At 42.2% G+C, this 12,976-nt stretch overlaps 3 protein-coding genes across 3 annotated transcripts; 2 read left to right on the forward strand and 1 right to left on the reverse strand.

Moving 5' to 3' along the window:
* Positions 1-848: 848 nt before the first annotated feature.
* EAE98_000505 (uncharacterized protein) lies at positions 849-4,315 on the forward strand (the record flags this gene model as incomplete). Its single annotated transcript, XM_038948123.1, has 4 exons — positions 849-859; positions 943-1,822; positions 1,875-2,907; positions 2,967-4,315. The coding sequence occupies 4 exons, from the start codon at positions 849-851 to the stop codon at positions 4,313-4,315; spliced, it is 3,273 nt and encodes a 1,090-aa protein (XP_038815800.1).
* A 1,341-nt stretch (positions 4,316-5,656) lies between these two features.
* Positions 5,657-7,958, reverse strand: EAE98_000506 (uncharacterized protein; the record flags this gene model as incomplete). The annotated part of the gene is made up of 2 exons (XM_038948124.1): positions 5,657-7,864; positions 7,923-7,958. The coding sequence occupies 2 exons, from the start codon at positions 7,956-7,958 to the stop codon at positions 5,657-5,659; spliced, it is 2,244 nt and encodes a 747-aa protein (XP_038815801.1).
* Positions 7,959-10,869: 2,911 nt separating this feature from the next.
* On the forward strand, positions 10,870-12,658 carry EAE98_000507 (uncharacterized protein). Its single transcript, XM_038948125.1, has 3 exons — positions 10,870-11,102; positions 11,229-11,843; positions 11,899-12,658. Exons 2-3 carry the CDS (start codon positions 11,276-11,278, stop codon positions 12,042-12,044), a joined length of 714 nt encoding a protein of 237 aa, XP_038815802.1. The 5' UTR covers positions 10,870-11,102; positions 11,229-11,275; the 3' UTR covers positions 12,045-12,658.
* The last annotated feature ends 318 nt before the right edge of the window (positions 12,659-12,976 follow it).

Consider the following 12,976-nt stretch of genomic DNA (forward strand, 5'->3'; position numbering starts at 1 on the left):
GATGTGACAGGTATGAGATCCATTTGACATTCAGTTCCTTTCTTTCATAGTCTTCAAATAGAACTTTTAGTGCAAAGCTGAGAGATTCTTTCAACATCATGGTTTACTTGCAGCAATAATTCACTCCATTATAACATACCACCTACCTACCTACCTAGGCAGTTATTACTAATTAGTTTTAGCTGGAAAAAAACACCTGCTCTTTCCCATAATACAGCTCGAAGCATTGTTTCCCTTCACTTTTCCATCCCACGTTGTTCAACCTTTGGACAAGAGAGCTCCTTCACCTTAACTTCAAAGGTCGAAATGGGATTCTTCAATAACCGATAAGAACCCGAGGAAGCATTGCCTGCCACCTATTCATGATTATGGGTCGATAACAGTGAATGATACCTTTTGAATTATCTCTGTTTGTGTATCTATTCATCGATGAGGCTTCTGGTTGGTCAATGCCAGTGATGTTGACGATAGCCGAATAGGGAGAGCCCGAGAAACCATCATAACATAGATTGAATATCTGGTTTCTCCCATCTTCTTTTGCACACCTATACAACCAACTTTTTTAAGACAAAATTGCACTTTGAATTCTCTTTTACTTCTTTCATTGAGTCGGCTTTGTATTCAAAATTTTAATATTAATTGCTTAATGGTAGGCAAGAATCTGGTGATTTTGTGCTATCATTTTACTTCACTTCTTTCATCTACTTTTCCGACGTTTTTACTGGATTTCCATTCGTTTACTTTGTGTCGGAGCAGTAACAAGACGACAACATAAAATCCCTAGACAACAATCCTAGGACGGTCCTCGGCTGGTGAACAAATAACAATCCCCTAATTCGGTTGCCAAAATGCTTACTATGTAAGTCTTTTCTCCTTCATTCGAGCTAAGCAATTCGACTGAGGTTCTTTCTCAACGTTCTCTGTTCTAATCATTGATATCAGGTTGCGAGGAGCTGGCTCTCGGAGCGATGATGGCTCTGATACTACCGAGGAGATTGTAAGAGACGGATACCCCTATTATTTCAAGAAAAATAATGGCCGCATGGTGATGGCAAGAAAGGTTCCCACAAATCGTGCAAAGAAGAATTTCAGTTTGCTAGGTCAAGCTTTTGGAATTCATGAACCAAAGAGAAAAGCTTCTGTAGAAGCCTTGAAGAAGAAGAAGAAGAAGAGACTGGCGCGTTTTCCTATCCCACGACCCCCTTATTCGACAGCGCACCCACCACAACACTTTCCCGCTTTTGCACCACCACCAATTCCTTATGCGCCAACCATCCCTCAACAGTCTTTTCCGAATCCAAATTTCTTTCCTCAAACAACCCCCGGATTTCCTCCTTTCTACCCTGTTCCTGGATTTCCTGGATTTCCTGCTGCACCTGCACCTGCACCTGCACCTGCACCTGCACCTGTACCTGTACCTGTACCTGCACAACAACCCATGCGATGGGCGTTTCCACCAAAAGCACCAAAGCCACCAAATTTTGAAGAACTTCGAAAAGTTGAATCTGATTTTCTTAAGAGAGCGAAGTCAAAGTCAAAAAGAGACGGAGATAATGATGATCACACAGAGATAAAGACAACTACAACGACCGTTATCACCAAGCATATTTGTGTCAGCTGCCAAAGAGATCGTTCTTCTAAATATCATCTTGATAATCCAATCAAGGCTGGCGAGACTCCCACTCCTGGGTTTTGTCGCAGATGTCGTAGAAGCGCTACCTCTACTAGTGGATCAAGTAGCGATGACAGTGATGACAGTCGTTCAAATATTCATGGATATAGAGGAAGAGGAAGAAGAAGAACAAAGGCGAGAAGCTCGAAGGTCAGTTTGATTCCTCATTAATTTTGGAGGTTCCCTCACTAATATCTTTCAGAAGAATTACAGACGCAAACCCATATCTCGAGTTCGCTCTATTGAATTTCTGAGCCGAGATGATGAGAGAAGAGGCAATGCCCACTCTAACGACCATCGGCATGAAATCATCGTTGAGGAGGAAGTTACACGCGAACACAAACCCGCACCCAAAGACCCAGCTCGAAAAAGTGAGAACAACACAAGACAGTCGGCATCCAGAAGCTACACTCTTACTCGTGAAAGGGATCCCTTTGAGGAAGACTCTACTGCTAGAGAAGAGCCAAAAGTGAGAATTAATATTACAAATCGATCCTTATCAGTCAGTCCACCATCAATCGTCGATGAAATTCGAGAAAAGTCAGTCCACTTTAACCAGCAGACGAGGAAAGCAAACGCTACTTCTCAAGCCGCCTCTCGACAAGATCTCCATAAATCATACAGATACGTTGAGCCACTTCACTCTGCTGCTCCATACGAATCTCTGCCAAGATCTGTTCGTTTCTCAAAAGATTCTCTTCCAAATTTACGTACGAAAGATCATGCTCAGCGCAGACGTTCTGAGCGTGCATACCCTGAGCGTGCTTATGATCATGATATCCATGAGAAAGTACATGAGTATGTTCCTCGTCGTCGCTCCGATGAAGATATTATCGTGGTTGAAACAGAACACGAACACCCTGAATCACGAAATGAGCCAAGACACCTGCCTCGCCATCGCCCGCGCTCCTCTGACGAAGACTTCATTGTGGTCGAGACCGAACATGAACTACCCAGATCTCGAACTGAATTTAGGCATGATCTAAGAAGACCACAAGCGAGACGTCACAGTCCTCCACGTACCCCCATCAGGACTCGAGAAACATATATTACTTCTGAAGTTGATCAGCATGGCAATGAGACGCAGTATAAGTGGACTACTACAAGCCGAACAAGTTCAAGCTTAAGCTCTCTGAGGAGTTTCGTACCAAGTATTCGGCGTGCTTCTTCAGATATGTATCATACTTCAACCATTCGTCGTTCTTCAGATTCTAGCGAAGAGTTTAATAGAGCTTGTAAGTACCAGGTTATCTCTCTTATGACATCTGAAATCAACGTGACTAATTTCATCTAGATGAAATGGCCCATCAGAATTTGCCAAACCCAGGACCTCGTCGTCGTCAACGTAGCTCATTCAAAAATTATGGAAGCTTTATGGATGGCACCCAGACACCTCCCCGAGCACCAGACCCACCAACTCTGAACGGTGATTGGGACCCTAGATATGCGCCCAGAAGTAGAGATCGTTCAACTTCTCAGAGTAATTTACCTAAAGTTCCTCAACATCAGAGCACTCCTCGAAAAAATCAGGCATGGATGAATGCATCGACAATCGATCAGCTTGATCAACGCTTGGAACAGAATCGAAAATCACGTGTTCATTCTCGATCATCTGATTCTCAATCTTCCGGCTCAATGGTCACCCAATCCGATTCTTTCACAACAACCTCAACATCAGCAGGCTTGTATGAACTTAGTGCTTCGGATTCTACACGTTTATCCATAATCCCTCAACCAGTTTCTATTCGTGACACCACAGACAGTGGGAATGAAGTCGAATCGACTCTCGCCGCACCAAGCAGAAAAGCAATTCTCAAAAAGAAGCCGGTTATTGAACCTAGCCATCGTCCTCATGAACGTGCTGAATTTTCAAATTCCAAAGTCGAGGAAAATAGCCATGCTGTCCGTTCCACTTCCCAGAAATACAGGGATCAAATTGGAAGCTATACAGCCTATGTTGAGTACGGCAACGCAGCAGTGGTTCCCAACGAAACAAATCGTCTTAACGCTAACATTCGCACTCGAGACGTTGCAGGCAAAGATGACAATGCTACCATCGTTGATGATGCTACTGATCTCACTCTCCGAACAGCTCGTTCTAAGGCTGCTGTGCTTGATCGTGTCAAGCTTCGACGCCGAGTATCTTTTCAAGAGAAGCCTGAGTACTCGGCTACTCCTAAGCCATCTAGAGAAAGTTCTTGGGCCGAGACTGCCAACTATGATGCGGAGCAATCATATGGTGGCAATACTTATACCAATGATCAATCTTGGGATGCCAATGCAGATCATTCCTATAGTGCTACTAGTAACGGCTATCAATCATGGGGAGCCCAAGCCACCGAAGATGACTCTCGGGGTACCAATACCAAGACAACCGGCAACAATTTCTGGCCAAGCCCTACAGATACCGAAACTGTCCTTCCAGACATAGGCGGCTACAGTGGTGGCGCTGGTGTCAAATGTAATCCCTTAGATTTCAGCGGAGGTGGTTATGCATCTACTCCTACACCCAAGTCCAAATCCGGTACGAGAGGGAATGGTAATACTGATGGTAATGGCAGTAACAAGAACAAGAAGGAAGCTGATGATGATGATAATGATGGCTGGGGTCCCATCCCTACATTTTCTTCTCTCAAACTTTGAGCTCTTCTCGGCATTTCTTCATCCGCTTACTTCCATTGTTACTTTAGCAATGGATCAAGCACTTTTCATTTCAAGATACTACAGCACAAGCAATTGTTCGGCGAATTGGGAATCGGTTAACGGCGCACGACTATCACTCATCCTATGCTACTTATGCATACACATGTTTACAAAAGATATACAAACAACAGATGTTTGGATGTAATTGTTCACTATCAATCAATCACTCACATTCTTTCGATTTCTTCTCTCGAGTTTTCTCTCATTTTTTCTCTTTGCTTTAATTTTTTTCCTTTTCTTCTTCTTTGGTTTAGTTTTCATTGGCTTAGGTTCTAGTTTGAATGGAGATAGGAAGACCGGCTTTGAAGGAGTTACATCTGTGGTCGAATTTGATTTGCATTCATCGTTTTCTCTCTCTCACTCAAATTGAATGGATACATACAATACAATCAAGACACGGGAACACACTACCAGTACCAACACTACAGACTACAGATTACAGATTATAAGAACCCGTCGTTCATCACATCCAGAATTCCACGAGAGATCTCGATCGGGGATATGATGGGATGCGTTGGGAGATACTTTATGGGAATACTTGCTTACTTCGTTACTTTGACTTACACTCTTGCGCTCTTCCGGGGTGGAGATACGCTTATGGGATATGCTTATGGGATACACTTATGGGATACTGACTATGACTATGGATATGGATACACAGACTTGGGGATTTCTACAATGCGTGCATGCAGTACTGCTGGCTGTTATGACTTAGGTTATTTTAGTAATTGCTACGATTTGCTTAGAAAGGAACTTTGCGGTATGAGATAAAAACAGAAAAATAGAAAAGATAAATAAATAAAAAAACACTAATAAAAAAAATTAAAATGATGTGCTTTCAGTATAGTATCTATGTTTGCTTTATATCATGTGAGTGAGCTATATTTGGAAGAAGTACGAGGAGCCTTGAGAAATGTTAGATAGGGCACACAACACTGACTGAACACACCCATACTTTTAACAACGATTCTGGAGGACATTGACATGTAAGTTTGGTACTATACATGCAAGTGATGCCTGTAAATAAAGTAACCCACTTTGACACATATATCACAGCAACATTCTAGCAATTGCCAACATGAAGATACTTCTTACATTCCATTCCACAGAAAAGGCAAATCGCCTCTTCTTTAGATCTAGATTTACATACCACCATCAATCTCCTTCCCTTCGATGCTCCAAGACCTGTACAGAATATCTTTTACAAGACCCACAGATAGAGAGAAACTCTACAAGTGAATTCCAATCGATATGCATATTTAGAAATCGTTGATAATGGTGTTAGCACCTAGCAAATCCGTCCGCGAAATCTTCAACATCGATATCCATTCCCAGCCAGCCTAACCACACATTTTCCATGTTTATCACATCTTCAATATTTTCTGATATATTGAAAAGTTCTGATAAGATATCGGAAGTGGCCCTGGTATCTTCTGGCTCTGGTGGGTACTCGATAGTGCTATTGGGTGAGGATGTCATTGCATTGATGGAATCTTCAATGTCTGTATCGATATCAGTATCCGTTCCTAGCCACCCAAACCATTCATTCTCCATTTTTATGATTTCTTCGACTTCTTCTGACAGGAAAAAAAGCTGTGACAGCACTTCGGGAATGGATCTGGGCCAGATGTCTTTTGATGTATCCTCAACCATGGCGCCAGATCTTAGTGGAGTCTCCTGCATTACTTCTCCAATTTTTGCGCCGTGCCACCTCGCATCATCTGATATGTCTATAATATTTTGAGGTATTGAAACCGTTTTTGTAATGTCCCCTTTGTCTCTATATTCAATAACAGTATCGATTTCCATGTCCAAGTTCTCTGGTAGAAATCCATCATCTTTCAGGGCTGGAAGAAGTTCCCCGTCTCCCGCCCCTTCCGTAGCGCGATGTCCTTGCTCACGCTCAAGTTGTGACACTTCTCGGCTTCCATTACCAATTACAGAAGAATTATCCTGCCACGGCTTTTGAGGAGTAGATTGTGTCTGTAATGATGAACCTTGATCTGGAAGTACAGCTCGTTTTTTCACTATCTCCAAACTTCTCTTCTCCAAGACAGCGCAAATCTTGGCAGGCACACTCCCCAACTTAGTACTCTTTATTGATAATCTGATCTGTTCCGGTACCAAAATCTCTTGCTCCTGTTCTCCTTTCTTCTTTTCCACCAACTCAATGTTATCTAGTGCTGATAATCTTTGTCTTCGTTCCTTTTCCCTCTGTAATAACACTCTGATTTCAGCTGGTATTGAAGTGCTCGGTTCTCGCGCTCTCTCCACTGCAGTATTTTTCTCCTGCTGAAGCGGGGTTGCAACACCGCTTTCATAACTTCTACAAATAATCGTGGGATTGTTTTGCGTACGATGAGCAGGGGAAGCTACCATTCCATATGATTTCTGTCGATCCAATGCACTTTGTTGTGTCTGTGCTCTTATCTTATCCCTCTGCTCTCGCAGCCTGACTCGATATGTTATTGGGCTCTTGGTGATGTGCTGACTTAAATCCTTCTCCTGCGGGCTGGCTCCAAACCCAGTATTCTCGATTTCCATAGTCTCGAGAATTTTCTGCCCATTTTTCTTTTCCTGGATGTTATGAGGGTTGAAGATATCAGCTTCGGGGTTACCATCTGGGAGATTTCGAATAAAGTTCTCTTTCACATTTTGCCGAGAAGGGGACATAGGAAGAAGACCCTGTGCTTGCAGCAAAGTTTTGCGTGCCATTATTCTCTCACGTAGATTAGCTATTTCTTCCAGACGCTCTCGCTGCAGAGTAAACGCCCCAGGATTGGTTCGTTCCATAGTCATTTCCCTGCTCCCTTCCTGCTCTCTTACTTCCTGTTGGTTGTTATTTGACTCGCGACGAAGAGCTGCGCCATCACGCTGCGAAACAGTTCGATCGGTTTGCTCCTGCAAAGGCTGCGGAGGAAGAGGAACTGGAAGTAATCCATAGATTTGCAGCGACGCTTGAAGTTCTGCTGCCTTCTTCCTTCGTTTACTTCGATTTGATTTCTTTCGTCTTGTACGCGAGACATTTTCTGAAACGAGATTCTCTTCATGTATGTCCACATTCGTATCCCAATAAACATCGCCATATATATCCCCGTACTTATCTCCGTACATACCATTGTGAATAGCCTGCTCCCTTTCTTCTTCTGTCCAACCACTTGTCTCAGAAGCCACAGATTCTTGCCGATTATTATAAATTGAGTCCTGGGTCAACGGCGAAGGTACAAGAGGTAATTCTGCTTGAAAATTTCGTGTACATGCCGCTCCTTCCACGCTTCTCACACACTGCTTCCGCGCTGTTTCCCTCTTCATACTCTCCTCCCATATTTCTATTTTTGCAAGACGATCTGCTTTATCCTTGGCTTCAAATGTAGCTAGCTTGAATGCTTTGAAGTTGGGAATTTGTGGTCGCCCTTCAATCAACTCTCCTTCCTCCAATTCTTCCTCTCCCATTCCATAACATTCCGATCCTTTATGGAAGCTCAGATCCTAAGCAATATGTATTGAGTAACAACAATTTTGTGTATTTCACGTTAGCAACACTTACAATGATATTATGGATATCCTCCATTTCGGTATCCATATTGTGAGATGTCAATGTTGAGTACAGAATTTTGGTGAGAAGCAAACAAATAGAACGCGATTTGGTATTTTGCGTGGGTTTCGATTAATGCATGAGAATGAATGAGGATGAATGGAAAATAAGGTTGTGTAACTAAGAGGTAGGCGCTTCCTTCCTTCCTTCCTTTCTTCTGTGTTTGAACACAAACAACTTCTACGCAACGAAATACCACACTGGAACAATTCCTAAGCGTTATGAACTATCTAACGCTCCGATTTAGGAGTTCAGATTCAAACGTTAAGTGGTCTCTCAAGGTTTGGGAATCTTTTTACAAATCATAAAGCACCTGGGCAATAAAATCGACACTTGATCATTTGCTCATATGTTCCATAATTCAGCCCAAAACTACCTCGAATCACTCATTCACACACATGTAGTTGTCAGATGTGATTTTTCCACAAGTCGTGGGGTATGTATACATGCTAAAAGGTACCTCAGAGATAAACGCAACAAGTGTTTTGCAACGATACCCAAAAAGTTGATGCTCATATCTATTAGAGATACGTTTTTATACATCAAACCTCTATGCTTGATACAAGTGCGGTAGTGTAGCTGCACAACAAGCACACTTTGTTAAGATACACCAAAGTTGGTTGTGCTTTGAATGTTTAGTGGATGCATGATTGTTCTCCCCGATGAGTGTTCTTTTGCTCTGAATGCTGGAGGAACACATACTTCTGTACCTGTTCACTTCAGCTCGATGTCTTTTGATTACCTACCTTCATGCACTTTGGCGAGACAGACGGTTCAAATGAATTTTTCAACTAGCATTGAATATTCATAATCCAGCCTGAAAGTAATAAATGCTACCATCTTCCTTACCAAGATGAAAATGCTGTCCGTACCCAACCATCTTACATGCCAAAATATCTTGGCAAATACCAGACAGCTGGTTTTCCACTGGTATCCCAGTACTGATATTTCACTGGAAACACCAATTGAGATGTTGACGTGATATCTCGTAAGAGCGAACGCTTCTTGAATACCTTGATTTAAGCTTTCTCTTCGATACACCCGTTTCTCTGTCCACTCACCATATCCGAATATGGGAATTTCGACGAACAAATAATAGCCAGTCCAACAACACATAACGTCAACCCTGGAACAGCTCTGTGATCACGTGAGTAGGCATAATTGCTCAAGCTCCAAGACCTCGTATTCGCCACTGATGCAGAACTAGTCGTTCTTCCGAAACATTGATGGACATTCGTAGATATTGTAAATGCAAGACACAGTGTGGAGGATGTGTTAAAGTAGTGTGTATGACTATGAGAAGGACCCCTCAAAGATCTGTGTTGAACTTTTTGATGATGCAATTATTGCGGAGTTTGATGGATCTATGTTTGAGAAAGACGAGACTCCGCAAGAACAATTTTGGGTTTGGGTGAGTCTAGTCGGTGATTTTCAAGAATGTTGTTGTCAAATTTCTTGGAGCAACGAAGCATATTCAATAAATAATCAAGCCTCTTTGTGATACGCCGGACTACCGCTATGGCTTTAGTTGTTGCTAGACAGGAACGAAAGCAACCTTAATAATGAATCATGATAGATAGCTAAAAATTACCGCATGGAACCTTTTGGAAAGCGCTCAAACTTTATATCAAATCTTATTTCCATCTCGAACCTCTGCGCAACATACGATAGGTAAGCTGTGGAATTTCACCGTAACCGTTTTGGTATATCTACGATGGCACCAATCAGAAGCAGAAGGTTTGAGTCTGGGCCGCGAGGTTAATAATTAGTTGAAACTTCTGTAATATTTTAGACTTTGGAAGGTTTTTGGTTCCGAGTATCGAATCATTATTGAGGGCCTCGAGAGTGCATCTACCGGTATCTACGGAATATAATAAGGAGGACACCCCTTTCGATCTAGGCGACTTGTCAATGAATGGAGACGAGACGAGACGAGAATCGAGATAGAAGTCCGAATTGATTGCTAAGAATTTACCAAGAGTTGACGTTATTTTTGGATATGGATATGGATATGGATATGGATATGGACATGGAAAGGTATTTATGAATTACTCCTTTTTCGGAGCTGGATTTCCTTGGGAGACGGAAAAAAGACGACAAAACGCCACGATCTTACATTTTCCTACAACCTTATTAACTACAACAAATTTCCTTGGGAATGTGGAGGAATGCGATATATCAGAAAATGATGGGCTAATTGGATGGGAGAGTTGGTCGTTATGTCAATCTTTTTGAATGTCTCCTCATGTATCGTATAGAAGTGGAATATGTAATTATGTATGGACTTGGATTGGAGTCTTGGAGTCTTGGTAAGCTCTTTTGTTATTGTGTGGAGTGAAGTCGGAAGTGAAGGGGAATAATCAAGTGAAGGGTAAAAGTAGGTGAAGGTAAAGTAGAGTGAAGGTAAAGTAGAGTGAAGGTAACGAAAAGTGAAGACTGTGAAGTGAAGTGAAGTGAGGTAAAGTGAGGTAAAGAAAAGAAGTAAAGTGAAGAAAAGAAGGAACAGAATCTCAATTGATGATTGGTTCAATTGGATCATTAGCCCCCTGAACCAATTTTTCCCCGTATTTTTCCAATTTCACTAACTATCGACCTCATGCATATAACCATGTCGAAAGAACTCAATTAAAGTACGCTAAGCCAATACGGGTATGTCACGGCAGAACAAGAGCTTAGCGTGGAAAAGTCGAGGAAAATGAAATGAGCAATAAGCATTATTATCCTTGATGATCCTTGTTTATCTCTCGATTCCCCTGTTGATCATCAAATAAACATGACCCTGCCCCGCCTGTCTGCCTACTGTAGTACCCGTTAGCAGTTTGGAGGAATAATAATAATAATAATAATTATAATCAATTATTTACCCAGACTTTCCATGACAATAAGAAGAGCATTCAACCCATCTTCCATCCAATTTCCGTTCCTTCCCAATTTCATCTTCATCTTCATCTTTCGTCTTCATTCTTACTTGAAACAAAAAGACCATCATTCCCTCTCATTATATATATATTCCTTCTTGGATATTCACTGTCGTTCATCTACAACAACAACAACACCAACAACAACCCAACTTCATCAAATTATCATATAATCTTATTCTTCGGTAAATCCGTAAGTTCATTCACTCGCAAAGTAAGTAATACACATCTACCTACCCCCATCACTCACTCTTCCATCTACACTTTCGAATTCGACCTTGTTATATATCTAGTCAATCCTTATAACCAACAAACTAACCGGTTTCTTCTCTACGTATAGTCTTTTACAGTCAATCAATCGTCTTTAAGAATACCTCAATAATCAAAATGCAATTCAGTACTCTCTTCCTCGCCGCTGCTGCAGCAACTCTTGCCAGCGCTGTCCAATTGACTAACTCCGACTTCGCCGTCACCGCTGGAACTCCGTTCAACATCACCTGGTCAGATGCCGAAGGACCTGTCACCCTTCTCCTCAAGAGTGGCCCATCCACTGACCTCACCACTGTCTCCACCATCGGCAGTGGATTGACCGGAACATCTTACTCCTGGACTCCATCATCCGGTCTTGACTCCAGTCTCTATGCTATTGAGATCCAAGATTCCACCAGCACACCAAACTACAGTCAACAATTCCAAGTTTCAGGTGCTACTGCCGCTGCTTCAACTGTGACTGCTTCTTCTACAAGTGCTTCTTCCGCTTCAGGATCTTCCACTTCTGGCACTTCCACCGGATCTTCCACTGGTTCCTCCACTGGATCTTCCACCAGCTCTTCAACTGCCTCTTCTACTGGCTCTTCTTCTTCAAACGGTACCTCAACTTCTGCTTCTTCTTCCCCTACTGCTAGCGGCAACAGCAGCACCACTCTCAGCGGTTCCAGCTCTGCCTCAAGAACCAGTATGTTTTTCATTGAATTGACTTGAACAAATGAATTGTAACTAACAAATCATAGGTGCATCCTCATCCAGAACTGCTTCATCCAGCTCCACTCGTGGCACTTCCACAGCAACCTCTGCCCCAACCTCAGCAGCTGCTGAGTTTGCTTCCCCACTCGCATTCATCTTCCTTGCATTTGCAGCCATCGTCACCCTTAACTAAGAAGACAATTTTTAAGTTATGGATGCATGATTTTCCACTTCGTACCCGATTACTTTCGATTTCAATTCAAATTGTCGAAAGTTTTATTTTAATTCCTATAATGTACTTTACGCATAAACGATGATGGTTTGGAGGTTTAATTTTTGGGAATGATTTCATGGTGGAGAAGGGAAGATAGCATGAATGAATGGGTATGGTCATGAGGATTCTTGATTGCTACTTTTACATTGAGAATACATCATGTATGATTGGTTCGAAAAGGCAAAGCGTTTACAAGGCGTTTATTTTCGTCTTTCTTCTACAGTTGCGGATTATTGAGATAGAGGAGTAGAGTTTACACAGCGGTTAGAGAGATTGAATTGTGATTCGAGACTACGGGTTTCGAAGCCGATAGATTAATGGAATAGAAATATTCAGCCATTCAACCATATCTTCACTGGATTGACAATAATCATGAGATCTGACATTATGTTTGCACCGAATTACGATACTAGAGTGCGTAGGCGTTTGAGCCTCCCAAAAGTAAGCTTACACAATAGTTTCACTGCAGGCTCGTCAGTCAGTGGTTATCCAAGGATTGAGATTGGTGTTGAGATCTCCCTCGTGCTCATGTGATGTGATGCGATGCGATGCGATGCGATGCGATGTGATGCGATGTGATGTAATGTAATGCAATGCAATGCAATGCAATGCAATGCACTATGTGTGAATACTAATGGGTGATTGGGTTATGGATTGATGGATGCTTATGTTTGCAGATGCAGATGCAGATACAGATACAGATGTAGATGTAGATGCATGGTGTAGAGTTTGGGGATTATTCTGATTTGTGGGGTTGTGTGATTGTGTGTTTGTATGATTTTGGGTGTGAGGTGTGAGGTGTGTGTAGATGGAGATGTAGAAGGCGGACTGGAGTAGAGTGATATATATAT

Source organism: Botrytis deweyae (assembly GCF_014898535.1).
Source record: "Botrytis deweyae strain B1 chromosome Unknown BDEW_001, whole genome shotgun sequence".
Classification (NCBI taxonomy): Eukaryota; Fungi; Ascomycota; class Leotiomycetes; order Helotiales; family Sclerotiniaceae; genus Botrytis; species Botrytis deweyae.

Excerpts from the sequence above, each read along its gene's own strand:
- EAE98_000507 (XM_038948125.1), top strand. The coding sequence starts at position 11,276 with ATGCAATTCAGTACTCTCTTCCTCGCCGCTGCTGCAGCAACTCTTGCC. Across the intron at positions 11,844-11,898 it reads CAGCTCTGCCTCAAGAACCA|GTGCATCCTCATCCAGAACT; the intron begins GTATGTTTTTCA and ends AACAAATCATAG.